The 27,977-nt window shown below is 37.3% G+C and overlaps 1 protein-coding gene across 1 annotated transcript; it reads left to right on the forward strand.

The window, feature by feature from the left end:
• Window positions 1–169: 169 nt before the first annotated feature.
• On the forward strand, window positions 170–27,971 carry LOC309633327 (V-type proton ATPase subunit B, brain isoform-like). The gene is given in 14 exon segments (XM_082402014.1): window positions 170–3,180; window positions 13,609–13,707; window positions 14,811–14,904; window positions 15,036–15,112; window positions 15,583–15,723; window positions 16,059–16,160; window positions 16,539–16,636; window positions 17,286–17,409; window positions 19,010–19,160; window positions 20,957–21,039; window positions 22,316–22,354; window positions 22,358–22,420; window positions 23,266–23,395; window positions 25,336–27,971. Coding segments are annotated over 14 exon segments (1,359 nt in total). The 5' UTR covers window positions 170–3,150; the 3' UTR covers window positions 25,464–27,971.
• Window positions 27,972–27,977: the final 6 nt, after the last annotated feature.

Consider the following 27,977-nt stretch of genomic DNA (forward strand, 5'->3'; position numbering starts at 1 on the left):
CTTATAGTTTTTGGAGTACAGGTCTTTTGCCTCCTTAGGTAGGTTTATTCCTAGGTATTTTATTCTTTTTGATGCAATAGTAAATGGGATTGTTTCCTTAATTTCTCTTTCTGGTATTTTATTATTAGTGTATAGGAATGCAACAGATATTTGTATATTAATTTTGTATCCAGCACATTACCGCTGAGGTCTAGGAGTTTTCTGGGAGCGTCTTTAGGATTTTTTATGTATAGCATCATGTCATCTGCAAACAGTGACAGTTTGACTTCTTCTTTTCCAATTTGGATTCCTTTTATTTCTTTTTCTTCTCTGATTGCTGTGACTAGGACTTTCAATACTATATTGAATAAAATTGGCGAGAGTGGGCATCCTTGTCTTGTTCCTGAACTTAGAGGGAATGCTTTTAATTTTTCACTTTTGAGTATGATGTTAGCTGTGTGCTTGTCATATGTGACCTTTATTATGTTGAGGTATATTCCCTCTATGCCCACTTTCTGAAGTTTTTTTATCATAAATGGTTGTTGAATTTTGTCAATTTTTTTCTGCATCTTTTGAGATGATCATATGGGTTTTATTCTTGAATTTGTTAATGTGGTGTATCACATTGATTGATTTGTGGATATTGAAAAATCTTTGAATCTCTGGGATAAATCCCACTTGATCATGATGTATGATCATTTTAATGTATTGTGGGAGTTGGTTTGCTAGTATTCCATTGAGGATTTTTGCATCTATGTTCATCAGTGATATGGGCTTGTAATTTTCTTTTTTTGTGATATCGTTGTCTGGTTTTGCTGTCAGGGTGATGGTAGCCTCATAGAATGAGTTGGGAAGTGTTTCTTCCTCTGCAATTTTTTGGAATAGTTTCAGAAGGATATCTGTGAAGTCTTCTCTAAATGTTTGGTAAAATTCACCTGTGAAGCCATCTAGTCCTGGACTTTTGCTTGGTGGGAGTTTTTAAATTACTGATTTAATTTTATTACTGGTGATCGCTCTGTTCATATTTTCTATTTCTTCCTGGTTCAGTCTTGGGAGATTGTACCTTTCTAAGAATGTGTCCATTTCTTCTAGGTTGCCCATTTTATTGGCATATATTGAATAGTTGCCTGTAGTAGTGTCTTATGGTCCTTTGTACTTCTGTGTATTTTTCATTTCTAATTGTATTGATTTGGGTCCTCTCCCTTTTTTTTCCTGATAGGTCTGGCTAAAGATTTGTCAGTGTGTTTAACTTTTCAAAGAACCAGCTTTTAGTTTTATTAATCTTTTCTATTGTTTTTTTAGTCTCATTTCTATCTGCTCTGACTTTTATGATTTCTTTCTTTGTACTAACTTTGGGTTTTGTTTGTTCTTTCTCTAGTTGCTTTAGTTGTAGCATAAGGTTGTTTATTTGGCATTTTTCTTGTTTGCTGAGGTAAGTTTGTATCACTATAAGCTTCCCTCTTAGAACTGCTTTTGCTGTGTCCCATAGGTTTTGGATCATCATGTTTTCATTTTCATTTGTCTCTAGGTATTTTTTGACTTCCTCTTTGATTTATTCAGTGATCCATTGGTTGTTTATTAGCATGTCATTTAGCCTTCACATGTTTGTGTTTTTTGCAGTTTCTTTGCTTATAGTTGATTTCTAGCCTCATAGTGTTGTGGTCAGTAAAGATGCTTGATATGATTTCAGTTTTCTTAAATTTACCAAGGCTTGCTTGGTGGCCCAGCATGTGATCTATCCTGGAGAATGTTTCATGTGCACTTGAAAAGAATGTGTATCCTGCTGCTTTTGGATGGAATGCTCTATAAATATCAATTAAGTCTATGTGGTCTCATGTGTCAGTTTCCTTTAGTACATTCACAATATTGTGCAACCAGTACCTATAAGTTCCAAAACATTTTCATCACCTCAAAAAACACCACATACCCACTGCACAGTCACTTCCATTCTCCCCTATTCTAACTCCTCATAACCATCCGTCTTCTGTGTCTATATGTTTACCTATGGCTATTTCATATAAATGGAATTGTAAACTACATCATCTTTTGTGTATGACTTCTTTCATTTAGCATAGCTTTTATTTTTATTTATTTATTTATTTCGTTTATTTTTAATTTTGTCTGCATTGGGTCTTTGTTGTTGTGCATGGGCTTTTCTCTAGTTGTGGTGAGTGGGGGCTACTCTTTGTTGCAATGCACGGGCTTCTCATTGTGGTGGCTTCTCTTGCTGTGGAGCATGGGCTCTAGGCATGCGGGCTTCAGTAGTTGTGGTGCACAGGCTTAGTTACATCCATGGCATGTGGGATCTTCCTGCACCAGGGCTCAAACCCGTGTCCCTGCATCGGCAGGTGGATTCTTAACTGCTGCACCACCAGGGAAGGCCCTAGCTAGCTTTTAACTATTCACCCACATTGTAGCATTTATGAGTACTTCATTCCTTTTTATGGCTGAATAACATTTCATCGTATGTATATATTACAATTTGTTTATCCACTTATCTGTTGATGGACATTTGGGTTATTTCCATCTTTTGGCTATTATAAATAATACTGCTGTAAAGATCTGTGCTCAGGTTTTTGTTTGAACCCCTGTCTACAATTAGTTTGAGTCTATAGTTAGGAATGGAATTGCTGGGTTGTATGGAGTTCTGTTTTTAACTTTTCAAGGAACTGTCAAACTGTTTTTACACAATGACTGAACCATTTTATACTGCCTACAGCAATGTACAAAGGTTCCAACTTCTGCACATCCTTACCAACACTTGTTATTTTTATCTTTCTTTTTTTTAAAATTTTAGCCATCCTAGTGGGTGTGAAGTGGTATCTCATTGTGGTTTTGATTTTCATTTTCCTAATGACTAATGATGTTGAACAGTTTTCATGTTGGAGAAATGTCTATTCAAGTCTTTTGCCCATTTTTTAATAGAGTTGCTTTTTGTTGTTGAGTTATGAAAGTTATTTATGTATTCTGGATACCAAACACTTATCAGGTATGTGATTTGCAAATATTTTCTTCTATTCTATAAGGTTATCTTTTCACCTTTTGATAATCTCATTTGGTGCACAAAAGTTTTTAATTTTGATGAAGTTCAATTTTTTCATCCTCAATAATATTAACAGCTGATTTCTCATCGGAAACCATGGAGGCCAGATGCAGTAGTATTGCAGGAAAATGGGGCATAAGAGGATGGTCAGGTCTCAGGTGAGTTCCTGGGATGGGCTGCCAAGAAAGGGTCCCTGGCTTCACGCAGGAAACAATTCAAGAGCAAGCCATCGTAAAGTGAAAGTGAGTTTATCTAAAGTGATACACCTTCAACAGACAGAACGCAGGCCATCTAAGAAAGTGAGAGTGGCCCCGAGGTATGGTGTTGTTAGTTTTATGGGCTGGGTAATTTCATAGACTAACAAGTGGGAGGATTATTCCAACTGTTTTGGGGAAGCGTCAGGGATTTCCATGACATGGGCCACTGCCCACTTTTTGGCCTTTTATGGTCAGTCTTGGAACTGTCATGGCACCTGTGGGTGTGTCACTTAGCATGCTAATATATTACAATGAGCATATAATGAGGCTCAAGGTCTACTGGAAGTTGAACCTTCTGCCATCTTGGACCTAATCACTTCTAACCATTTTCTGTCGTATCCCATTCTTCTCAATGGCTATGTCATTCTTTTAATGGTTGTGCCCTGCCTCCTTCCATCTTGTCTCAGTATGAGGATATATTCAAGTGCTGAGAGGAAAAAAAGCTTGTCAAATGAAGTATTCTATATCCAACAAAACTATCCTTCAAAGATGAAGAAAAATTAACATATTTTGAGCTATACAAAAACAAAGAATTCATTGGTAACAGACCTACCTCACTAAAGGGGTGACATTAGCAAAAATGTCAGCGTAGATAGTTCCAGGGGCCTACCCCTCAATAGGAACACTGAAAAATCGAGTAAAAGTGATAAGAATCAACTTAGTCAGAATTGTTGAAAACAGGTTTATAGCAACCAAGAGAAGGCTGAATCAAGAAAAAGTCAACTTTAAAATGGTAGGAAAGCATTGCAACATTTTTACTTGTACTTGACCTACACCCTTCATCAGCTTGGCAGTGGTCTTGAGAAAAGAAGCTTTCATTCCCAGCATGGGACCCTGGTCCCTGGTTCTAGAGGGAGCAGAGAAGACCTTATTTGCAAAGAATTGTGTTTGTCTGCTTTGACCTGTCTTGGATACTACCTGAAAGACTGGTAGAAGGTGCCTGTCTTTTTCATCTAATTTGGAATTCTCTCAGGCCAAAAAATTGACTACACAGATGGCATTCCTCAGAAACATTGTAAGGCAAATGAACAAACTTCTTCAGCCCAGGGCAAAGGATTACAGTTGAGGAAAATAATAAATATGCAAAAGCCTGGGAAGAAAAGCTAGGGAAAGACTTCCTTTGGGAAATTAGGGCTTTCATAAGTGCCTGTGTATAGTGGGTAATTTGGAAAGACATGCATATAACCTAGGCATGACACATGCTCAGAAAAGACCTGAGAAGATTCTGAGCTTTCATCTCTGGCTGATCTCTAGGCTCAGCACAAACAGGAAGTGAAGTTGAAGGCAGAGTTGTAATTGGCCTGGCTATGCAATAAAGGAGTGCCTAAACACAGAATCAATCTGAGAAAACTGGGAGAAGTTTTTATTTTCCTTTTTTTATTCTTAGGCATTAGGGGACTTTTAGCTTCCTAGCAACTTTTCAAACCCTTATGAACATCTCATTACCCAATTTTTCCTTTTACACTATTTGGCTGGTCTATTGTTTACCCCCACTATTATTCACTGCCTCAGGTCACTGCAAATGTAAGCAATTGCCTGTAATTGTTCTTGACAAACACCCCCAAAGAAGGCTTTTCACACTGAGCTCTAAGGTCAAATAAAGTTAGTCCTCAAAGCAGGGTTTCCAGGGAACCACTGGTCAGATCAAGTCATGATAATTCTCTGGTAATGGAGCTTTGAAAAATCTCCAAACTTGTTCTGATCCTTCCAGTGGCTGGCAGGCTGCTGGTTTTCACTGTGATTGGGGGCTGTTAGTTTTCAAAGCTACCATGGATCTGGAGAGTGGAGGATGGAACTCGTGCAAGTTAAAACACAACAAAACAAACTTAAAAGTTTTGCACAGCAAAGGAAAACATAAACAGGACAAAAAGACAAGCTATGGACTGGGAGAAAATATTTGCAAATGATGAGACTGACAAGGGCTTAATTTCCAAAATCCACAAACAGCTCCTACAACTCAATAACAAAAAAACAAGCAACCCAATCAAAAACTGGGCAGAAGATCTAACTAGATATTTCTCCAAAGAAGACATACAGATGGCCAACAGGCACATGAAAAGATGCTCAACATCATTAATTATTAGAGAAATGCAAATCAAAACTACAATCACGTCACACCAGTCAGAATAGCCATCATTAAAAAGTCTACCAATATAAATGCTGGAAAGATTTTGAAGAAAAGGGAAACCTCCTACACTGCTGGTGGGAATGTAAATTGGTACAGCCACTATGTAAAACAATATGGAGGTTCCTTAAAATACTAAAAATAGAGTTACCATATGATCCAGCAATCCCATTCTTGGGCATATATACAGAGAAAACTCTAATTCGAAAAGATGCATGCACCTCAATGTTCATACCAGTACTATTTACAATAGCCGAGACATGGGTGCGACCTAAATGCCCATCGACAGATGAATGGATAAAGATGTGGTATGTATGTATATGTCTGTGTATATATATTGATTAACCAAGATGGCGGAGTAGAAGGACGTGCTCTCACTCCCTCTTGCGAGAACACCAGAATCACAACTGGCTGCTGGAGAATCATTGACAGGAAGACACTGGACTTCACCAAGGAGGATACCCCACGTCCAAGGACAGAGGAGAAGCCACAGTGAGACGGTAGGAGAGGCACAATCAGAGTACAATCAAATCCCATAACTGCTGGGTGGTTAACTCACAGACTGGTGAACACTTATACCACAGAAGTCCACCCACTGGAGTGAAGGTTCTGAGCCCCATGTCAGGCTTCCCAACCTGGGGGTCTGACAATGGGAGGAGGAATTCATAGAGAATCAGACTTTGAAGCCTAGTGGGAATTGATTGCAGGACTTTGACAGGACTGGGGGAAACAGAGACCCCACTCTTGGAGGGCGCACACAGAAGAGTGTGTGCACTGGGACCCAGGGGAAGGAGCAGTGACCCTGGGGGAGACTGAACCAGACCTACCTGCTAGTGTTGGAGGGTCTCCTGCAGGGGCAGGGGCTGGCTCTGTTTCACCATGGGGACAAGGACACTGGCAGCGGAGGTTCTGGGAAGTACTCCTTGGCGTGAGCCCTCCCAGAGTCTGTCTGCCATTAGCCCCACCAAAGAGCCCAGGTAAGCTCCAGTGTTGGGTTGCCTCAGGCAAAACAACCAACAGGGAGGGAACCCAGCCCCACCCATCAACAGTCAAGTGGATTAAAGTTTTACGGAGCTCTGTCCGCCACAGCAACAGTCAGCTCTACCCACCACCAGAGCCTCCCATCAAGCCTCTTAGATAGCCTCAACCACCAGAGGGCAGACAGCAGAAGCAAGAAAAACTACAGTCCTACAGCCGGTGGAACAAAAACCACATTTACAGAAAGACAGACAAGATGAAAAGGCAGAGGGCTATATACCAGATGAAGGAACAAGAAAAAACCCCAGAAAAACAACTAAATGAAGTGGAGATAGGCAACCTTCCAGAAAAAGAATTCAGAATAATGATAGTGAAGATGATCCAGGACCTCGGCATAAGAATGGAGGCAAAGACTGAGAAGATGCAAGAAATGATTAACAAAGACCTAGAAGAATTAAAGAACAAACAAACAGAGATGACCAATACAATAACTGAAATGAAAACTACACTAGAAGGAATCAATAGCAGAATAACTGAGGCAGAAGAACGGATAAGTGACCTGGAAGACAGAATGGTGGAATTCACTGCTGCGGAACAGAATAAAGAAAAAAGAATGAAAAGAAATGAAGACAGCCTAAGAGACCTCTGGGACAACATTAAACGCAACAACATTTGCATTATAGGGGTCCCAGAAGGCGAAGAGAGAGAGAAAGGACCAGAGAAGATATTTGAAGAGATTATAGTTGAAAACTTCCCTAACATGGGAAAGGAAATAGCCACCCAAGTCCAGGAAGCGCAGAGAGTCCCATACAGGATAAACCCAAGGAGAAACACGCCGAGACACATAGTAATCGAAGTGGCAAAAATTAAAGAAAATATATTTCTAATGTAGTTCAGTTTGCATATCCACATAGCAATTTTAGAAAGTAATTGAAAAAATATTTGGAGTCTTTTAAAATGAGAACAATGAGGGAATTCCCTGGAGGTCCAGTGGTTAGGACTCATCTGGCCCTTTCACTGCCATGGCGTGGGTTTAATCCCCAGTCGGGAAGCTGAGATCCTGCAAACCGTGTGGCGAGGCCAAAGATAAAAATAAAATAAAAGAGAACAATGAAGAAATTGTTTTAGGGGTAGGACTTATTTTTAAGAGTATTAGATTATTTTAAAACAATGGGGAGGATTAACATAAAAGTAGCAAAATATATGACAACTGGGATATTTATTTGTAATTAATTATTTATTTATTTTTTGGGCTGTGTTGGGTCTTCGTTTCTGTGCGAGGGCTTACTCTAGTTGCGGCGAGCGGGGTCCCCTCTTCATCACGGTGCGCGGGCCTCTCACTGTCGCGGCCTCTCTTGTTGCGGAGCACAAGCTCCAGACGCACAGGCTCAGTAGTTGTGGCTCACGGGCCTAGTTGCTCCGCGGCATGTGGGATCTTCCCAGACCAGGGCTCGAACCCGTGTCCCCTGCATTAGCAGGCAGATTCTCAACCACTGAGCCACCAGGGAAGCCCCAACAACTGGGATATTTCTAATAGTCTTGGAGGCATGATTAATTTGTTTACATTGACATCCATTCAAGTAACTTAACATTAAAATTTGTGATTTGCTTTTTATCTAAGGTTGAAAAAAAAAGAAGTAATTAGGAGCCTCTGTTGATCATTACAATTACAAATGTCTTCAAGCAAATATTTAGTGTGAGGATTTAAAGGTCCTCAGTATGAAAGACTAGGGTTCGTGACAGTGCTCGCCTGCCCTGTCTCAGTGTTTCTTCCAGGGCACTTGCTTCCTGGCTAAAGAAATTATGTTTTTAAATTCTGAAGCCCCTTGAATGGACAGACTGGTTATTAAATGGTTTCCTCATTCTTGGGAGTCTACATTCATGCCAGAAATTTCTGTCTAAGACATCATAAGAAATCAAGCAAGTGAAAAATTCCCAGTTGGTTGACAGCTTCTTATACATTATTTTAGGTCTTGTAAACACTTACTTCATTTGTTTTTTCAGCTTTTCTGATCATGAAATTTAGTTAATTCTGACATTGTTAGAATTGCTTTCCTGACTGTTTTGATTTATACCTGATTACCATTCATTATACTCGGCATGTATGTAGGTGTGATACAATTCAATGACAGCTACCTCCTTTCTAAAATGGGAGATTTGGGTAGTTTGTTGCTAGGGAATAATTTGCAGTAGAAAATAAAAGCTTCTACAATGACAGTAACGTTTGACTTTTTTTTTTTTTAAAGGATACTTATATGATCTCTGACCTTTCATTCCATCCCCCTTCATAAACTCCTTTTTTTTTCATAGTTTTTATGATACTATTTAATCATGGCATTTTATCTTAACAGACTACATTTTGTCAGATTTCTTTTGTGAGTTTTGTCACTTCTGCTTAAAGTTAAGGATTTCCTTCTCCTTCTCTATCTACTTTGCTAAGTGCTACCTTTTCTGTAAAGCTTTTTCTTTTCTCTTCTAAGTGAGAACCATTGCAGGGTCTTTCCTGTGCTCCCACAGACCCTCAGCACACCTCTGGTAGAGCCCTTACCTCCCCCTTCTCCATATAAAATTGTGAACTCTTGTGGGAACTCTCCCTCTTTACCTTTGTTTTTGTATTCTGGGTCCTTGAAACAATGTGACTTATAGTAAGAATTAAACATGTTTGTGGTTTGATGAAGGGGATTATGAGAAGTTGTACAGATGCAGGCATATTTTATCAATTCAATGAAAAATTTCATACTTTTTGAGTGTTCCATATAATAATAGATACGATACGATAAAGTAGAGAGAGGTTCTTTTTGGTAATACCAGAGAGATCATTTAGACTGTTGTCCTGTTTGACAAGAACTGACTTTTTTGTGTTTCTTTCCAGCATACAAGACAGTATCAGGAGTTAATGGTCCACTAGTGATCTTAGATCATGTTAAGGTAATACCACTATCATTATCGTCTAACCATTTAAGAAGTTAAAAGCATAGTATTAAGTACTGTTTAGTGCACTTTAAGTTTTTTGTTATGATTCTTTTAAGCCATTCCTTGGTCGGAATGTCAGTGCTATATGGAGACAAGAATTTTAGTTCAGAAGTCAGAAGATGGGATTCTAGTACTGGATCTGTTGTGGATTCTGTTTGTGGCTTTGAGTCCCTTGTCTGTAAAATTTAAAATTTTATTTGTTTGTTAGTCATACCTCACAGGTTTATTAGGAAAACAACAGTAATATTTGTGTGTTTTATGACTTGTAGGATATTATTTAGATATACGGTATCTTGTGGCTCTTGTCATAGACTACTGTGTGTTCTAACTACTTGTTACATTTTTGTCTTCTCTACTAAATTTTAAGGTCTGTGAGTGAGTAAACAATGTTACTTTTGTCTTTGAGGGCCTGACACTGGTATTCAAGTAATGAATAAACAACAGATTATCTCAACAGTGACTAAAACCATAAAGCAGAGAAAAGTTTTTACTTATTCAGTTTGTTGAAAGACTCTTTAGTTACATGGGTTTTTTTTAGCCACACCTATACATAAGAATTATCTTAGAAAAAGAGGCATAGAATATAGTCTATAATTGAATAGACTTCACCCTGGTTGAAGCCTCCTGCCTGAGTTCAGTGATTAAAATATCTTCAGAGGAGAAAATTTGTATAATATGCTCTGTAGAACAGTAATTCTGCATTGGTTGTTGTTGGGAGTGGATGAGGGGGAAAGGTACACAGTTATTAGTTTGTGGAGAGAAGTAATGGCAGAAGTATGTTTGGCATGTGGCCCCTCTGGAAGCAGAAAATAAATTGAAAACCATTTCTTAAAGAAAGGGCAAAGTGCACTGTCTCTTCAGCTTTATCACTAAGATATTTTTGTGCATGACAAGGTACCTATACAAATTAATTGCAAGATTAAGCATATAGCTTACTCCTGGCCACAGTTTCATACTAGTCTGCAGTTTGATTCAAAGCCTCAGTATACAAGTTGTACAGGGTTTAAGGCAGGTGCCCGTTAATATTTTGTGAAAGGATGAAGCATACACTTTTATTTTGGGGGGAAGTATTGAAAGCATTATTTGCTTCTTTGTCCTTTATTTCTTCTTTTTTATATACTTTTTATTGGATAAAATTTTTGACTCATATTTTAAAAATATGGAGCTTTTATATTAGTAAATATATTTTCAAAAACAGTTAAAAATATTCATGCTTCAACTATGTTAAGCGCTGAACTCAGCACCAAAAATACACAATACAAATACATAAGTGTCTAATTGGTAACTGCTATGAAGGGTGAGTGCAGGATGCTATGAGAGTCAATAATGGGAAGGACTTAGAAAACATCTTGGGGGAAGTAATTTTAAGAAAGCTGAAAAAGTTTTATTGAATGTTTGTTTGGGGTATAACTCCAGCTGAGGAAAAACTGGTAAATAAAGTTTATGTAGTTGTAAGAATGGCTTTATACCACCAGATTTAGAGTGTTTTTTGTTTGTTTTTAGTTTTTGGCTCCTGTTTTTAACTTAAAACATACACATAGGATCAAGGAATAGATAATTTTATACAAATTGTATCAGAATAGATGATGATGGAGACTGCTGTCCAACTCATTTTCTGAAGGTAGCACATCTTTGATTCCCAAACCAGACAAAGGCTAGTATCAGAAAAGAAACAATGTAGCTATTCTCATTTACAAGCACAGATTCCAAAATTCTTAATAAAAATGTTCTCATGTATTGGATATTAGCAAAAATACACTTTAAAAACTCAACAGAATTATGACAAAGTAGAATTTATCCCAGTAATACAAAGATGATTTGATATTAGCAAATGTCAGTATAATTCAGGTCATTCATAGATTAAGCTAGAAAAAGCTTACGCTCTTCTCAGTAAATACGGAATATGTACCTGATAAAATTACTTGTTTCTAAAAAACAAAACAAAACAAAAGAAGAAGGTGGTCTTAGAAATAAGGGCTAGAACAAACTTTTAAAACCTCTTTAAGGATATCCACCATAACCTACAGCAAACAGCGTACTTAAGGAGAGACTCTAGCAACATTCCCATTTAAATCAGGAACAAGATGAGGACCCCTGTTGTCAGCACCACTATCCATCTTTGTTATGTCTTTGTGCTTGGACCCTAATCAATGCTGTGGGGAAAAGGGATTAAAAGGAAGAGGCACAGCTGTCATCATTTCTTGGTAGTATGGTTAATTAAACAGAAAACACAAGTCATTCAGTGGACAAACTATTAGAAACAATGGTGTAAAAGTGTTGCCGGATACAGAGGATGTCTATAGAAATCAGTAGTGTTTTGTATGCCAGAAGTAACTACTAGAATAATTAGGAACTTTTTACAAAAAACTGTGAAACTTTGTTGAAAGACATAAAAGAAGACTTCAAATAACTGGAGATTCCACATTCATGAATGGAAAGACTCAGAATAGAAAAGATGTTGATTCTCTCCAGGTAACAAAATCAGTTAGAAATAGAGTAAGAATAAAGATTTGGTGAGGGAGTAAGCAGATATTTCAGTGGAGCAAAGTTAAGATTCTTAAAACCAACTCTCCTCACACCTGAGAATTTGACTTGGTAAATGATAAAGGCTACATTACAAGTCGTGCTACTTGTAGCACAAATTACATTTGTGCTACTCAGTAAATATTGTTGGGGTATTTGGCTTCCTGTATGAAAAATAAAGATAAAAATGAGAAAAATAAAATTACATACCAAAAATAAATCCAGATGGATTAAAGACCAAAACATGAAAAACCTATTAGAAGACAGTATAGAAGGCCATTTTTATGACTTCAGATTGGAAGGTATTCCTACACAAAAGACACAAATCATAAAGGAAAACAAGTCATTTTATTGCAAAAACTTCTATATGATAGGATACCATAAACAAAATTAAAAGACAAGGAAGACTGGGAGCAGATATTCGCAAAAGGATTGATATCCAGAATCTATGAAACTTACCTAAAAGTAAATAAGAAGAAGCAGATGTAGTTGAAAAGCGAGGAAAAGATATTATTAATAAGGCCATTATAGGAAATGAAGTCTGAATTGTCAGTAAACATGAAAAGATGCTCAATATTAGTAGAATCAGGAAAACGCAAATTGAAAGATACTATTTTTTATTTTATCAAAATGGTAAAAATTAAAGTTTAATAATGTAAGATTGGCAAAGATGTAGGGAAAAGATACTTTTCTATCCTACTAGGGAGTTTGTAAAGTAAAAGGTTCCTTTGCAGAGTAATTTCACATAACAATGGACACAGCCTATAGCCCACCACTACGGAACCAGCTACCTTAGGGAAACTTGGGCCCACATGTGAGAATGTTCATTGCAGCATGTTTGTAGTAGTTTAAATTTGGAACAGCCTTGAACACCAGTGGTAGAAGAACAGCTGAATAAAATGTAGTGTCACCTGATTTTATTTTAGCTATATCTGTTCTAACATTGATTCTAGATGCCCATTTATTCATATTAGCATCTCCAGAATCAAGTGTCCTACAGTCAGTGTTGATTCACAGATGCATTGGCAGATGTTTTCCTTCACATCACACAATGTAGTGATGCATTTTTCAAAAGATTCTGTTAATCAAATAAGGTAAATATGACTATGACAGATCCAAAACATACGGTGAAGTGGGAAAAAAACGAGTTGCAGGATGATACATTTAGTATGTTGCCATTTAGGTAAGTGAAACACTACAGTATATTTTTGGAAACATGCAATTTAAAATATTAAAAATGGATTAGAGGAATACATTTCTGGTTAGGAGAATTAGATTGAGGAGGGAATATTAGCATTATTTATTATAATAGTAATTATTTTATTGTTCAGTTGCATTTTATTCCTGTCCTCCCAAGGCACAAGGTGATTACACAGGCCAGAAGTAAACATCATTTCTGAGTAGTGGGAACAAGTTTTTTAACTTTCTGTAGTCTCAAAGCTTAAAAACATACACACAGAAGGAAAGAATTTAATTGCCGTGGTTTCATAGATTTAAGATCCTTCTCTCTGTACCTTATGCTGTGTTTGCCAGTATATGTGCCAGTGATCAGTGTTCTAAGGACTTAAACTACCTGAGGATATTCTAAACTCTGGATGTATACCTGTGTGCTTCGGGGAGGTGTGGGGTCTGCATGTGCATACATGCTGTGAAAGACATAGAGCATATAGAGTTATCTTGAGGAGCTTTTAAAATGTTGGTTATTGAGCCTTTATTTTTTTCCTATTTAGTTTCCCAGATATGCTGAGATTGTGCACTTAACACTACCTGATGGCACGAAGAGGAGTGGGCAAGTTCTAGAAGTTAGTGGTTCCAAAGCAGTGGTTCAGGTAAGCATCGCTTTCAAAACCTGGCCAGTTGAACGTTTTTCTGATCACAACAAACATAAGAAACACCAATAGTTCTTTTTAGTAATTATCACATAAGTATACAGATCTTCATCAACTTATAGGTGGAGTGACATCTTGATAAACCCATCATAAGCTGAAAATATCGTAAGTTGAAAATGCATTTAGTACACAGAACCTACCGAACATCATAGCTTAGCTTAGCTTACATTAAAGGTGCCCAGAACACTTATATTAGCATACGATTGCACAAAACCATATAACACAAAGCCTATTTTATAATAAAATGTTAAATATCTCATGTGATTTTTTTTTTTTCTCATGTGATTTTTCTGAAGTACGGTTTCTACCAGATGTGTATTGCTTTTGCACCATCATGAAGGTGAAAAATCTTAAGCCAGGGACCCGACTGTTTACTGGCTGTGAGGGAAGAAAAGTATTTTTTCATGTTTTCTTGCTAAATGCCAGCCACCAATATCCATTCTAGCCCAATAGCTCCACTGGTAAAATGGCTTTTTTAAAAAATTTTTTTAATGGATAAAATGAAACAGTCACATAGAAGGGGAGAGATGAAAAGTAGAATTCAGAGCTTATGGGCTGAAACCAAAACGAGATCTGAGTCTACTCCTTTAAATTGTCTCTGATACTTCCTAGTTTTTAATGTTACTGATTATAGGAAGTGCCAGTTTTCTCAAATAACATATTGCCCTAAAAAGTAATCTAGAGCAGAGGTCAGCAGAATTTCTGTAAGGGGCCAGATAGTAAATTTTTTAGACTTTGTGAGGGTTGTGCCTAAGGTCTCTGATGCATGTTCTTATGCTTTCTTTTCCTTTTTTTTTAAAAAACAACCCTTTAAAAATGTAAAAACCATTCTTAGCTTGCTTGATGGATTTGGCCTGCAGGCATGACTCTGGGTAAGAGGTTGACAGTTTGGTTCATCGTCCACCATGAACACTTCTTCAGTCATGAGGCTACAAGTAGTATATACGTTGATGTATTTTACTTTATAAGGGCTGACAAATAAATCTTAAGCACTTATGATCTAAATTTCTTTTACCCTTCTGTTTACTTTTCTTTCTTGATAGGTATTTGAAGGGACTTCAGGTATAGATGCCAAGAAGACATCCTGTGAGTTTACTGGGGATATTCTCCGAACGCCAGTGTCTGAGGATATGCTTGGTAAACGGATATTATTATTCATGCTGAGCAGAGATCTGCTTCCTTTTTAACGTATTTGCATGAAGTCTTTTTAAAGATTGTGAACATTTGCGTCATTGTCCACTCTGTACTGTCTCGTTACTGTTTACCAGGTCAGGTATTCAATGGCTCAGGAAAACCCATCGACAGAGGTCCTGTTGTACTGGCTGAAGACTTCCTTGATATCATGGATAGGGACAGAAAATGGATTTCTGTGTTTTGGGGAAAATAGCATCTACCTATCTTATACCTTTGTCAGAGAAAGGGTGATTTTTATGATACTTTAAGTAGATAACCAACATACTCCATGTTTGATTAATTATGTTTTGTTTATTATTTAATAAATTTATTTTTCCTAGAGGTTATCTTAAATTTTTATATTTTATTTATTGTAAAATATCACCAGGATATATCTGAGATGTAAAAGCCATACTGGCTTTGAAATTAGGATTTCTCTCTTATTTGCTATACATTACGTTTCACTTTACTACCATATAATTTGTGAATCTACAAAAGATTAATGGAAAAGAATATTTAAACAGTTTCAGATTTCAAAAATAACTGATTTTTTAAGAGTAGAAAGAAATGCTTTATATGCTTTATATGGTTGTAGTCTTAATGTAGAGACATATTAAAATTTTCCCTTTTGGAAATGCATTAGGCCAGCCAATCAATCCTCAGTGTCGGATCTATCCAGAGGAGATGATTCAGACCGGCATTTCGGCCATAGATGGCATGAACAGTATTGCTAGGGGGCACAAAATTCCTATCTTCTCTGCTGCTGGCTTACCGCACAATGCGGTGAGACCTAGAATCTGTTTGGTATGAAATTTAAGGAGAAAGAATTTCCGAGTGCTTCACTCTTAGTGAGAAACCAAATATAGGATTTTCAAGGTAAATGCCCAATGTTACTGTTTATATAATCCAATTACATTGACTCTTTATCTACACATATCTGACTTCTTGCTTACTCTTAGGAATCTGCAAAAATTACAAAATAGTTTCATTGGGTAAAGCCCTTTGAGACAACCCAGTTTCATTTATGATTACAGTTCCCCAAAGTTTAGGGTAAAAGTTATTTTGTTGTAGAACTATTATTTTAGATTTTAACGTGGTTCTTTTGTACTCCTCATCAGATTGCAGCTCAAATCTGTCGCCAGGCTGGTTTGGTAAAAAAATCCAAAGATGTAGTGGACTACAGTGAGGAAAATTTTGCGATTGTATTTGCTGCTATGGGTGTAAGTATTATCTTTTTCTGTTTTAGTATGAAATGTAAAAGTGCTTGTGTTCTTAGAACAATGTAGAAAACTACACATATATTATTCGATTTATCTCTAGGCAGAGAAGTTGCAAATTGGCATTTTGGGCAAACCATAGATTAGTATTTAGCATTTGACTGTGGAATGTAAAAATAATTCCCTTTGTGCCCAAAGCAAGCTGTTTACTCTGTTGGCTTTTGTGAACGTTTTGGGGGTACTTGAACCTTTAAAAGAAGGAGCAGTGCAGATCTATAGCTTGGCCTTCATCAGAAATAAATATTGGCGGGGGGGGGGAAGAAAGAAAGAAATATTGAGAATTTTTCTTCTCCCAGCACTGATGAAGTCATTGCCATTTAGGTAAACATGGAAACTGCCCGGTTCTTCAAACCTGACTTTGAAGAAAATGGCTCAATGGACAACGTCTGCCTCTTTTTGAACTTGGCTAACGACCCAATGTAAGTAAACAAATAGAGCTGTTTTCCCCCTATTCATGCAGCCTTCTGGTCAAAAATGTCACCTTACACTAAGGAGGTAGAACATTAGAGTGAAAGCTGCACAGGCCTAGGTATGAGATAACCGTATTTAAATTCCAGCTCTGCTTCTTGCAAGTTATTTGGTTTTGGGTAAGTCACTTAGGCTGTGAAGCTCAGTGTCTTCTTTCATAAAATGTGATAAATAATACTTGTCTCACAGAGTTGTTGTGCATATGAAATGAGATAATAGTGTAAGTTACCTGGCACACAGTCCATACTCAATAAATGACCTTTTCCTCTTACCTGCAAAATCTGGCCCCTACTTCTTTCATCCCTTTCTCCTTCTCTCTCTCTTCCTTTCTTGCTCAGTTTTGAGAACTATATAGTTCTGAGAAATTATGGGGCATTTATAAAATAAATCAATTTAGCTGTGTAGCACTAAGTAATTCTTATTATGTAAATGCATAAAAGAACTCTGCCTTACTTAAGAACTTTTAAAGTAATAATTGCTTAACCTTCCTCAATTTATGTGAAACTTTAAAAGGGAGACTGTACTATTATTTCTGGAATCATTTTGTGTTTTTTTTGGCCTTTTTGTTTGAGTGACATAGGACTTAATGTTTCATTTCAGTATTGAGCGAATTATCACTCCTCGCTTGGCTATAACCACGGCCGACTTCCTGGCCTATCAGTGTGAGAAACATGTATTGGTTATCCTAACAGACATGAGTTCTCATGCTGAAGCACTTCGAGAGGTAATTTTTTTCTTAATTAAAATGGATTATCTTGTCAGGGTTATCTTGTCCCTCTGCAAGTTTTCATTTTTTTTAAAATCATGTTTTTTAAAATGCATTGCTCATATATTAGTAGAATACCTTAATTAATCAGAAAAGAAAATATTACTTTTGTCAACCTAGTTGAAATGATTAGAGGACGAGATTTAAATTATTAGCCTATTTATCATACTCTCACTGTCTCCATTGGTTAAGACTGGATTCTTAGAGAGAGTAAATGATGCAAGCTATTTAATCAGTTACTCTCCCAGGTAGTTCTGTCTCTGTCCAGACTGTCAGTTTTTAGCCCTTTTCAAGAATTCCATTTTTAATGATGTAAGTTTTTATTTATTTACATAAGTAAAGACTATACTGTAGCAGAACCCTCTTCAGAACTTTTTTTTCCTTTAGAAAACTCAGTGATTATTTAGAAACAATATAAGATTCTAGCAGTTACCATCCAGAAGTGTGGGGTGTTTGTTCTAATGCAAGTTACTGAAATTTTGAGTGACTTGCTCTTTTAAGTATGCATAAAAGGGAAGAAGACTTTTGAAGAGACAGGCTTTATAAATATCTAGCTTAAGATTCCCTAAGATCCATCATCATATCTCACTCGGCTACAGTGCTTTTTCATCCAAGGACTTCTTTTCTCCCATCCATCACAGATACTTTTCTAAAAGGCAGTAAAAATAAGTATTAGAAAAGTGAAAATTAAAAAAAAAAAAATTTACAAACCCTTTTATTAGTATTATTAGATTCGACAGACAATTATTCTATCAAATTGCCACTAAAGTTTTCTATATGTTTATCTTGCTTTCTGCATTATCTCCTTTCACATTGATAAAAGCTGGTCTGCAGGCAGGCCACGCTTTGAGTAGCACTGCTGGAGCATACTCTTGGAGGAACCAAAGTAGCAGTTAGAAGTTGGGCTTAATGACTCACAGTTCTTGCTGGCTGTAGATTAAAATGTATGCATATATTCTAGTGTGCATGTCTCTAAGAGAAAGACCATTTATTACAATTCTTGTCTTGTGCGGTGATCCAGGGAAATCATCTGGCCCTTGATTGCGGTTGTAAGTTGGGGTTAATAACATTAACTTCCTCATAGGGTTGTTGTGAGGATTAAATTAAATAATGTATGTAAAGTGCATCAGATGATTTCTGATATATGTATTTCCTTCCCTTTTGATCTTTTCAGGATTAGCTTATGTAAATCTGGCAAGATCCATAACATGAAGGAAACCTTGTGAACTGAGAATGTTCTCTTAGTTTTAAAATGTACTACCTTTGATTTATAAAATTGCAAGCAGATTTTCTTCTAGCCAGCTATTTGAAGATTTGTGTTATGGCAGTATGATTTTAGCAAAAAAACTTCTGGTCCCCAATTGTCAACATTTTTGTTGCAGAATAATCTGAATTTATGTCGCTAGATTTTTCTAAATCGTTTCTAGAGGTGATATTTAAAACGAATAAGATGATATTTCCAACTTTGTAATTTGGCATGTTCAAACAAATGTTTTCTAACCAAGCTTTAATTTTCATTTTCTGGTATGTGATACTGTTCTCCTTGACTCACTGTCAGGTTTCAGCAGCCAGGGAAGAGGTTCCTGGTCGACGAGGTTTCCCAGGTTACATGTATACAGATTTAGCCACACTATATGAACGCGCTGGTAGAGTGGAAGGTAGAAATGGCTCTATTACTCAAATTCCTATTCTCACCATGCCTAACGATGGTAAGTTTTGGGTCTTTGGATTATAGCATCCCTAATCGTTGTAAGGACTTTGATTTGAAGAGAGAAGACCATCTATCTTTTTGAGTTGAAATTCTTTTGAGAGTTTATCCTCCAGAAGTTGACCTTACCTAGTGATTTGTTTCTAATAAAATTTTTCATTTCAAAACTACCCATAATTATTATGCTTTTGTAGAAAAATTTTCTTGTAATTTTAATTTTTAATTTTTATTTATTAGCTAGTATTTAGTGTTTACTATTTGCAGGACACTGGTCTAGATGAAAGAAACGAATTTTTAAAAAATGTATGGGCTCTACTTAATGTAAGCCTCTCATTCTAGTTGGATATTTTTTAAATGTCTGTGCATCAGTAATTTAAGGTAGCCAAAGTGCCAGATACGGAGCACGAATGGTAAATGCCACGAGACTCTAGAGCTAGAACGATCATCAAAGACTTGCTAAAAATCACTTGGTTTTATCATGCGTGTGTAAGCGCACACTTGCAGCGCCTGCCTGGAGGTGTGCCCAGCAGCTCCCGGGTGAGACTTGCAGCATTCCCCTTGTGTTAGTGTCTTTTTGTCTTTATCTCAGTCTTTTAAAAACACTTTTTCAAACTATTTTCAGAAACAGTCATAACTCATTATAACTGAGCACTGTTCTAAGTGTTTTGTAAGTTTTGACTCATTTGATCTTCATAGCGACTTTTTAGATGCTCTCGTGTGAGGCACAGGGAGGTAAAGTGTCACAGTTAGGAAGTGGCGGCTTTAGAACCCAGGCAGGGGCTTCCCTGGTGGCACAGTGGTTAAGAATCCGCCTGCCAATGCAGGGGACACGGGTTCCAGCCCTGGTCCGGGAAGATCCCACATGCCGCAGAGCAACTAAGCCTGTGCGCCACAACTACTGAGCCCGTGCGCCACAACTACTTAAGCCCGCACGCCTAGAGCCTGTGCTCCACAACAAGAGAAGCCACCACAAGAAGCCCGCGCACCGCAATGAAGAGTAGCCCCCCCACCCCCGCTCACCGCAACAAGTGAAAGCTGTTGCGCAGCAACAAAGACCCAACACAGCCAAAAGTAAATAAATTAATAAATTAAAAAAAAAACAAAACCAAAAAACCCAGGCAGTCTGAATACTACCTCTGATGTGAAAATGATTTGTTCCAAGGAAGTAGCTACAAAATTACTCTCTGTAATTTAACAGACTTAGAGATGTCTTGCTCTGTAGGACCTGCGTGGTGCTGCCTGTGTAGTGTTGCTTAACTTGTTGAGCCTCTCTGTATTTTCCATGTTGAAATGTTGTGTATCCCTCTGGGATAGCTTATGGACTGAGAATGTTCTCTCAGTGTACATCAAATTGGCAAATCTCTGCAAATGAACTTTGTGTTTAAAATGGAACTTTATATTTGGGGGAGAGAGAGCATAACTAGGAGAAATAGTACTTTTTATGAAGATAGCTAATTTAACTTGTGCCAACACATGTCTAACTGTGCTGCAACCAAATAAGTGAGACTGGCCAATATGGTAACCTCTAGCCACATTTGGCTGTTTAAGTTCTAAAGTTTATTAAAATCAGATAAAGCTTGAAATAAAGTTTTTCAGTCACATTAGCCGCATTTCACATGTTCAGTAGCCACATTTGACCAGTGGCTGCCATATTGGACAGCACAGGTAAAGCACTTTTCCATCATCACAGGAAACTATTTTCTATAGCACTGTTTTAAGTAGTGCAGATTGACTTCCTGTGGTTTTGTTTATATGAGATGGACACTTTAACTAACATCAGGTGTCTTTCTCTGGTAGATATCACTCACCCCATCCCTGACCTGACTGGATATATTACAGAGGGGCAGATCTATGTGGACAGACAGCTACACAACAGACAGGTATTTGAGAGTTGAATGATGCTCTAAGCCTACAGATCTATTCTTCAGTTATTCTTTAGTGACTCTGACTTTGCTCTTAGGAATTATTTATTTAGAAAATATCAAATTGAATTGTTTTTAATATGGCTATAAAATTGTCATTTCTGTAATACTAAAATCCTGGTGTGGAAAAGAGTGCCAGAATTAAGAATTAAATTTCCACTTTCTTTATTATGCCTTAAAATGGAGTGAGTTGTTCAAAGAACTTTTTTGGGTCTTCTGTTCCATAACGGTATAATCTACCACTTTTGTTATTAATACAAGAACAGATTTTTCAGAGTTTCTTCTTTGTCTTTTATTGTTAAAATTTTTTTAATTGAGGTATAACTGACGTAACATTACATTGGTCGCAGGTGTACAATGTCATGATTTGATGTTTGTATATGTTGCAGAGTGATCACCACAATAAGTCCACTTAACATCCACCACCTCACATAGTTACAACACTTTTTTTCTTGTGATGAGAATTTTGAAGAGCCACTCTTCTAGCTACCTTTAAGTATGCAATACAGTATTATTAACGTACATAGTCACCATGCTGTGAAAGTTCCATCCCCATGACTTACTCATTTTATAACTGGAAGTTTGTACCTTTTAACCTCCCTCACCCATTTGGCTCACTCATCCCCTGCCTCAGGCAGCCACCAGTCTGTTCTCTATCTGTGAGCTTGACATTTTTTTGTTTGTTTTTTAAGGTCCCATATATGTGAGATGATATGGTATTTATCTTTTTCTGTCTGGCTTATTTCACTTAGCATAGTGCCCTAAAGGTCCATCCATGATGTTGCAAACAGCAAGATTTCATTCTTTTTTATGACTGAATAATCAAAAACAGATTTTTTATTGGTTCTTTAGTAGATGCCAGCTTCTGATATAGCTTTTAGGTGAAGTTATTGTTAATCTTTTTATGTGTGATTTTATGAGTCAGAGTTCAGAAGACCATTTGGATTTGCTATTGTAGGCAGATGTTGAAAATTCAGTTTTTTAATAGAATCTTGTACTGTTTTGTAGATTTTACTTTTTGGATTTGATTCTCAAAAAGAAATCTTAACCTGTAAAATGTTTCTTACTTCCTTTTCTTACCAGGAAGAGATATTAGGAATCATCTAGGAAACAAATGTAGCAGTTTTATGCAATTTAAGCAATAAAAATGAGTTTCAAAATCCTCCTTTACTACCAGTAAAGCTTGAATTTTGTACTTAAATATCATATTTTCTCCCTTCCCCTTTTACCCAAGATTTACCCGCCTATTAATGTGCTGCCCTTGTTGTCTCAGTGAATGAAGTCTGCTACTGGAGAAGGTATGACCAGAAAGGATCACACTGATGTATCTAACCAGCTGGTACGTATGTTTTCTCCAGGATTGTGTTTAAAGAAATGAATACTTTCTCAGTTCATGCTGCTGTCTTATACCTCTTGTCTTTCTTCCATATCAATTTTCTTCTCCCCCCATCAAAGTAGAATTTTAATATAGAATATATAATATAGAATACTGGAATACAGAAATATTCATTAGAGCCAAGCAGTCTTTTTCATAAGGATAACTGCTCATGACAAAGATTAAAGATCACATGCTTGAAACCCACCTCTAATGCTGTATGAGGTAGTTTTTAAATAAAAAAGGCATAAGACGATTAAGTTTTTATTAGTAACCTTTATTATAGAGTATTTCTGAAAGACTATTCTAACTAATTTTTTGTTTAACATATTAGGCAATCACCAGAACGCTAAGGGATACAGCTGTGTATATTCTATGAAATCCTTGGTTTCTATAGTCCTGAGATTGTATACCAAGCATAATTAAAGAAAAATACATTTGACCTTAAAGTAGAAATGATAAATAAACCTACTGATAACACAGATATTTTTTTTTTGAATAGAATTTAGAGATGGATTTCTCCTATTGTGTAAGTTGTGATTTTTAAATGCTCTACAAAATGGAAGCTCATTGATATATTGAGGGAGTGTATTTTTTGTAGAGTGTTAGTAATGTCTATGTATTGCATGCCTGAAGACTCCTTCCTTAGTGAGACTGCTGTATAATAAAGTCTTTCCAATACTTGCATATGTGAATTATGTTTGGAAATAATGTGAAATACTGTGAAGATAGCTACAGCAATACACTTATAATGCCCAGAGTACCGTTACCATTTATAAAGGTTCATGTAAACCTTGTTTTCTCTTTAGTATGCATGCTATGCTATTGGTAAGGATGTGCAGGCCATGAAAGCCGTAGTTGGAGAAGAAGCCCTTACCTCAGATGATGTGCTTTACTTGGAATTTCTGCAGAAGTTTGGGAGGAACTTCATTGCTCAGGGTAAGATTACTATTTTCCTATGAATAGAAACACCATCATATGTAGTTTTGAGGACTTCTTTCCTAGTCTGAGAGAATTTACATTGGTCTCCATACAATTTTCCTTCTGATTAGAGAAGAGGTTCTTCCAGCCGCCTGCCATGTCTTCGTTCTTAGCCCTCTGGTTCCTTCCCCTCTACCTTCAATTTCTTTATCCATTTATTTAGCTCCTGTCTTATTTTATATCTTCCTTACAACCGGCCTTCTGCTCTCCTACCTCCATTGCCACTTCTCCTCGCTCTTAACCTCTCTGCAATGCTCTCCTCTGGCTTTGGGGGTTTTGGACTTTCCCAGTCCATCTGTTTTCATCCTCCTGATTTCTTATCTTCCTGCTTCTTAATTGTTAATGTTCCCAAAGGCTTAATTACCTGTTCTTTCTGTGCTTTTTTTCCCCTATGCTGATGACTAACTTGCTATGTATGAGCCTTTACCCTCTTTCTGAAGCTCTAATCCCACATCTCCAGCTAGGAAGCCTGTGTTTATGCCACCATCCTCTCTGGCTCAGCGTGGTGAGAACCAAAGTATTTTCTCAACTGACCACCTGCCTAGCAATTCCCTTTACAATTTCTGTCTACCTCTGGCATGACCATTACCCTAGTTAGCCCAAGCTCAGGAATTGGGCATTCTTAACCCTCTTCATTTATTCTCCAGTCATCAAATATTTGCTAATTTGCATTGTTCTCCTTTGAAACATCTTATCCTGTTCTCTTTTCATTCCTATTAAAAAAACTCAGGCCAGTGTTTCTCAAAGTTGAATATGCTTTTGAATCTACCAGGGATCTTGTTGAAGTGCAGATTGTGATTCGGTAGGTGTGGGTGGGGCCAGAGAGCCTGTATTTTGACAAGTTCCTGGGCGATGTTGAAGCTGCTGATCTCTGACCACTCTTTGTGTCCCAAGACCTAGTCCAGACCTTTGTCCCATCATCCTTGGCCGTTAGTGCCAGCATCTTCACCAGTCTCCCTGACTCTCTATGTGCCATTGCCGGGGTAAATTTAGTATTAATTTTATTGATTGTCCTTCTGTTAAAAAGTCTATAATGGTTTTTATTACATAGCATGTGTAGGGCTTTCAAGCTGTTTTGTTTGGTCTCTTCCCTACCACCCCTGCTAATGCTGGTAAACTCTATTTTTGACCTCAGTGATACTTACAAACGATGTGTTTATTTTGGAATAATGCATCAGCTGCACCCTTAGGATTTGTGCACTTTTCTATTTGTGTGATACATTTTTTAAGTACCATTAAAATCCCCAGAACATATGATTGTTGGGTTTTCTAAAAAAAAAAAAAAAAAAAAAAAATTATGCAGAACCTTAATATCTTAAAAAGATAAAAATTATTCTGGTAGAGAAAGAATGCAGAACTCTAGCCACTCTAACTCCTTAGTTAAAAAATGAGATTATTTGCAGGATAAGAATGATTCTGCTATTAAAAATAATAATAGCAATAGCAAGTTTGAAAACTTTCACGTGGATCTATTCAGGTGCTTAATTGGCATTTAAGGCCTTCTAAGTATCTGTACTAGCCTCCTTCAGGTCAGCCTGTGTTGCTGGGAAACTGCTTTTCTCACTACTCTCTGGACAAAACTCTGGGTCTAGTTTCCATTATTCCGTGGAGTGTTTTTAGATCCCACCCGTTGTTAAACACACACACGCACGCACGCACGCACGCGCCCAACGTCTCGCCTGCGGGCTTTCTCGCTTTTCTCTGATTCCCAGGGGTACCTACTGTCTAGACCCTCATTTCCACATTTGGTCACATCCAGTCCTGGGAGACCTGACTGCTTTGTGTCTCTTTTTTATACTTCATGCTCACAGTGCTAGACCCATAACAATAAATTTTGAATAACGCTGATAAGTTGGAAGTACTTGGCCTTTATTCATCTAATCTCAATTTTTTGTAAGGTCCTTACGAAAACCGCACTGTCTATGAGACTTTGGACATTGGCTGGCAACTGCTCCGAATCTTCCCCAAAGAAATGCTGAAGAGAATCCCTCAGAGCACCTTGAGCGAATTCTACCCTCGAGATTAGCTGCTACTTCATCTCTGGCTCGATGCTCTTGTGAAATACTGGTTCTGTTTTCTTTATTCCTTTTGCACTCCCCCATCCCCACCTTTGTGTTGGAGTTTACTGTGTTACCCTGTAATTAAAAACAAAGAATAGGTAACATATTGTGCCAGTGTTGCAATGTTTTAAACTGCTAACAGACTTTAAAATATCCCGTTCCGAAAACCTGGAACTGCAGTGCTTTGTTTAAAGTAGCTGAGGGTTGGAGGTGAAGTTTTCTTACTGATGTGTGTATTTGTACGTAGTGGTGTAGTTAGCTGCCTAGTGTCCTCATTATTTGGGTCTCTCAGACCTTCCCTGTCCACCCCCTCCAGAGTATCACTATCTGAAGTTATAATGCTTTGATCTCCAAACTAGGGACAAGATAGGGTCTGAAAGACGCTTCCTCTCCGAGCCGAGATGCTCTCCTGAGCGCTTGTTTTTAGACTTTGGTGTGCCTCTGGGTCTGCTCTAAGCAGATGGCTTTTCCTGTCCACCTGCTGTTTCCTATTTAATGAATAGGTTAGAAAAGGAGTTTCCTTTTCCTCTTTGGTGCGGATAAGTTTCAACTCCTGTGTCTTACTGTTCTCCCTCCCTCTGAGTAACACAGAATCATGAAGCTTTTGCCCAACTGGCATTGATCTGATAGTAGTGAGATGCCCTGTCTTGATGATCCCTTACTGGGTTTCCATGCAGAGGAATCATAATGAAAATAATTAATAGAATTCTTGGTTGGAAAGAGTTGGGATACAATTTTTTAAGAAAGAAAAAACCTATATCGGTTCTACATTCGGACATGCTAACAGTGGTTTTAAGTTTCTAAAGTGTTGACCGGATGCTAAAGGCAAGGTGGGGAAGAGAAAGCTCTTCTGTGTATGGAATCTTTTATATATATATATATATAATCTATGGATATTTTAAACTCTGTTAGATAGCAGCCTTTGGAAAATCCCCTATTTGGTCCTGCTTTCTGACCTATCTGCCTTTTCAGGGTAATCTTGTGGCACAAGTGATAGCATTTAAAAGCTTTAGTCTTTTAATTCCTCCTCCTTCCTGCTGCGAGCCCTGAGCTGTCTTCTGTGCACTTCTGACATGTCTACTGTTTGGTCTCTCTGTGTTCTTTGTTACTTGGGTGCAGTAGCAACTTCTCTGTGCATTCCATCTTTCTTTCAAGTTGTGTAAAGTTCTTCACTTTTTTTCTCTGAGGGTATAGGGGGTGGGGGGAGTCAGCATGATTATATTTTGATGTAGAAAATGTGACCTGGATATAAAATGAAGATAAATATTAAATTAAATGGAAGATACCTAAAGTGACTCTGTATCTTCTAATCAGAAAAGCAATAGCAACAAGCAAATATATAATAATGCACCTCTCTTTGATTGACAGTTTTGAACATCATAACCAGTATTGTGAACCAGCCCCTTGATTCACAATATTATGAACCATGTCCCCTTTACAGGGACATGGCCCATGTTCTGTACTCTCTGCCTTTTAGGCTGCCCTTTCAAGCTATTTTCAGTAATACCTCTTCCAACATATTATAGTTTGATCCAAGGTTGAGAGTTGCTAGGGTGTGGGATTGTTTGTTTGTTTATTTGTTTGTTTTGCAGATCGTTAGTGGCTGTAAGTTCTCTGAAACTTGAAGTTTTGATTCAGGGTCCACTTAGCATTTTCGAGAGTTACTAAGGTGTTTTATAGCATTCTTTGTTTCAGACATTCTCAGGACCTCTAGAGCCTGTCTGCCATGAATGAAAGAGGGTAATAAATGGAAAATGAAATACATACTGAAGCAAGCCAAAACTTGCTTCAAATAAAATCTGAACTAGATGGTCCAGTATATAAAGAAAACATACTTGTTAAAGCACAGGGATGTGGCATCACGGTGGTCTCCCATTTCTTTCCCCTCTTCAACTCAGAGTTACATTTAGGAGATGTAGAGGAGGAGGCTCAGTCATAGCAAGAGTGGGTAGACCTGTGTTCTGATTCTGGTGCTGCCACTAACTGTATGGTCTTGCTTAGTCATTTAACAGATTTGTGTTCCTTTTAGGGTTATTATAAGGACTAGAGATTTTGCTTTTTATATCGCTTTCTAACTTATGTAAAAAAAAAACAGTTTGTTGTATTGGCATGTGTCTATTTCTGTATTCTCTATCCTATTCATTGAACTATGTATCTATCCTTCCACCAATACCACACTGTCTTACTTATAGCTTTACAGTAGGTCTTAATATCCTCTAACTATATTCTGCTTTCTCAAAATTGTTTTACTTATTCTGGTTCCTTTGCCTTTACCTTTTGTTCATACATTTTAGAATAAGCTTGTCCATGTTGACAAAAAAATTCTGTTGGAAGTTGACCTTTTATTATGTTGAGTCTTCCAATCCATGAATGCGATATGTCTCTCCATTGATTTAGGTCTTGTTTGGTTGTATCATACAGATCCTCTATTAAAATATTTATAATCAAATATTTCATGTTTTGGAAGCATTGTGTATGGC

The sequence above is a fragment of the Balaenoptera borealis genome (assembly GCF_965194805.1).
Source record: "Balaenoptera borealis genome assembly, chromosome: 8".
Lineage (NCBI taxonomy): Eukaryota > Metazoa > Chordata > Mammalia > Artiodactyla > Balaenopteridae > Balaenoptera > Balaenoptera borealis.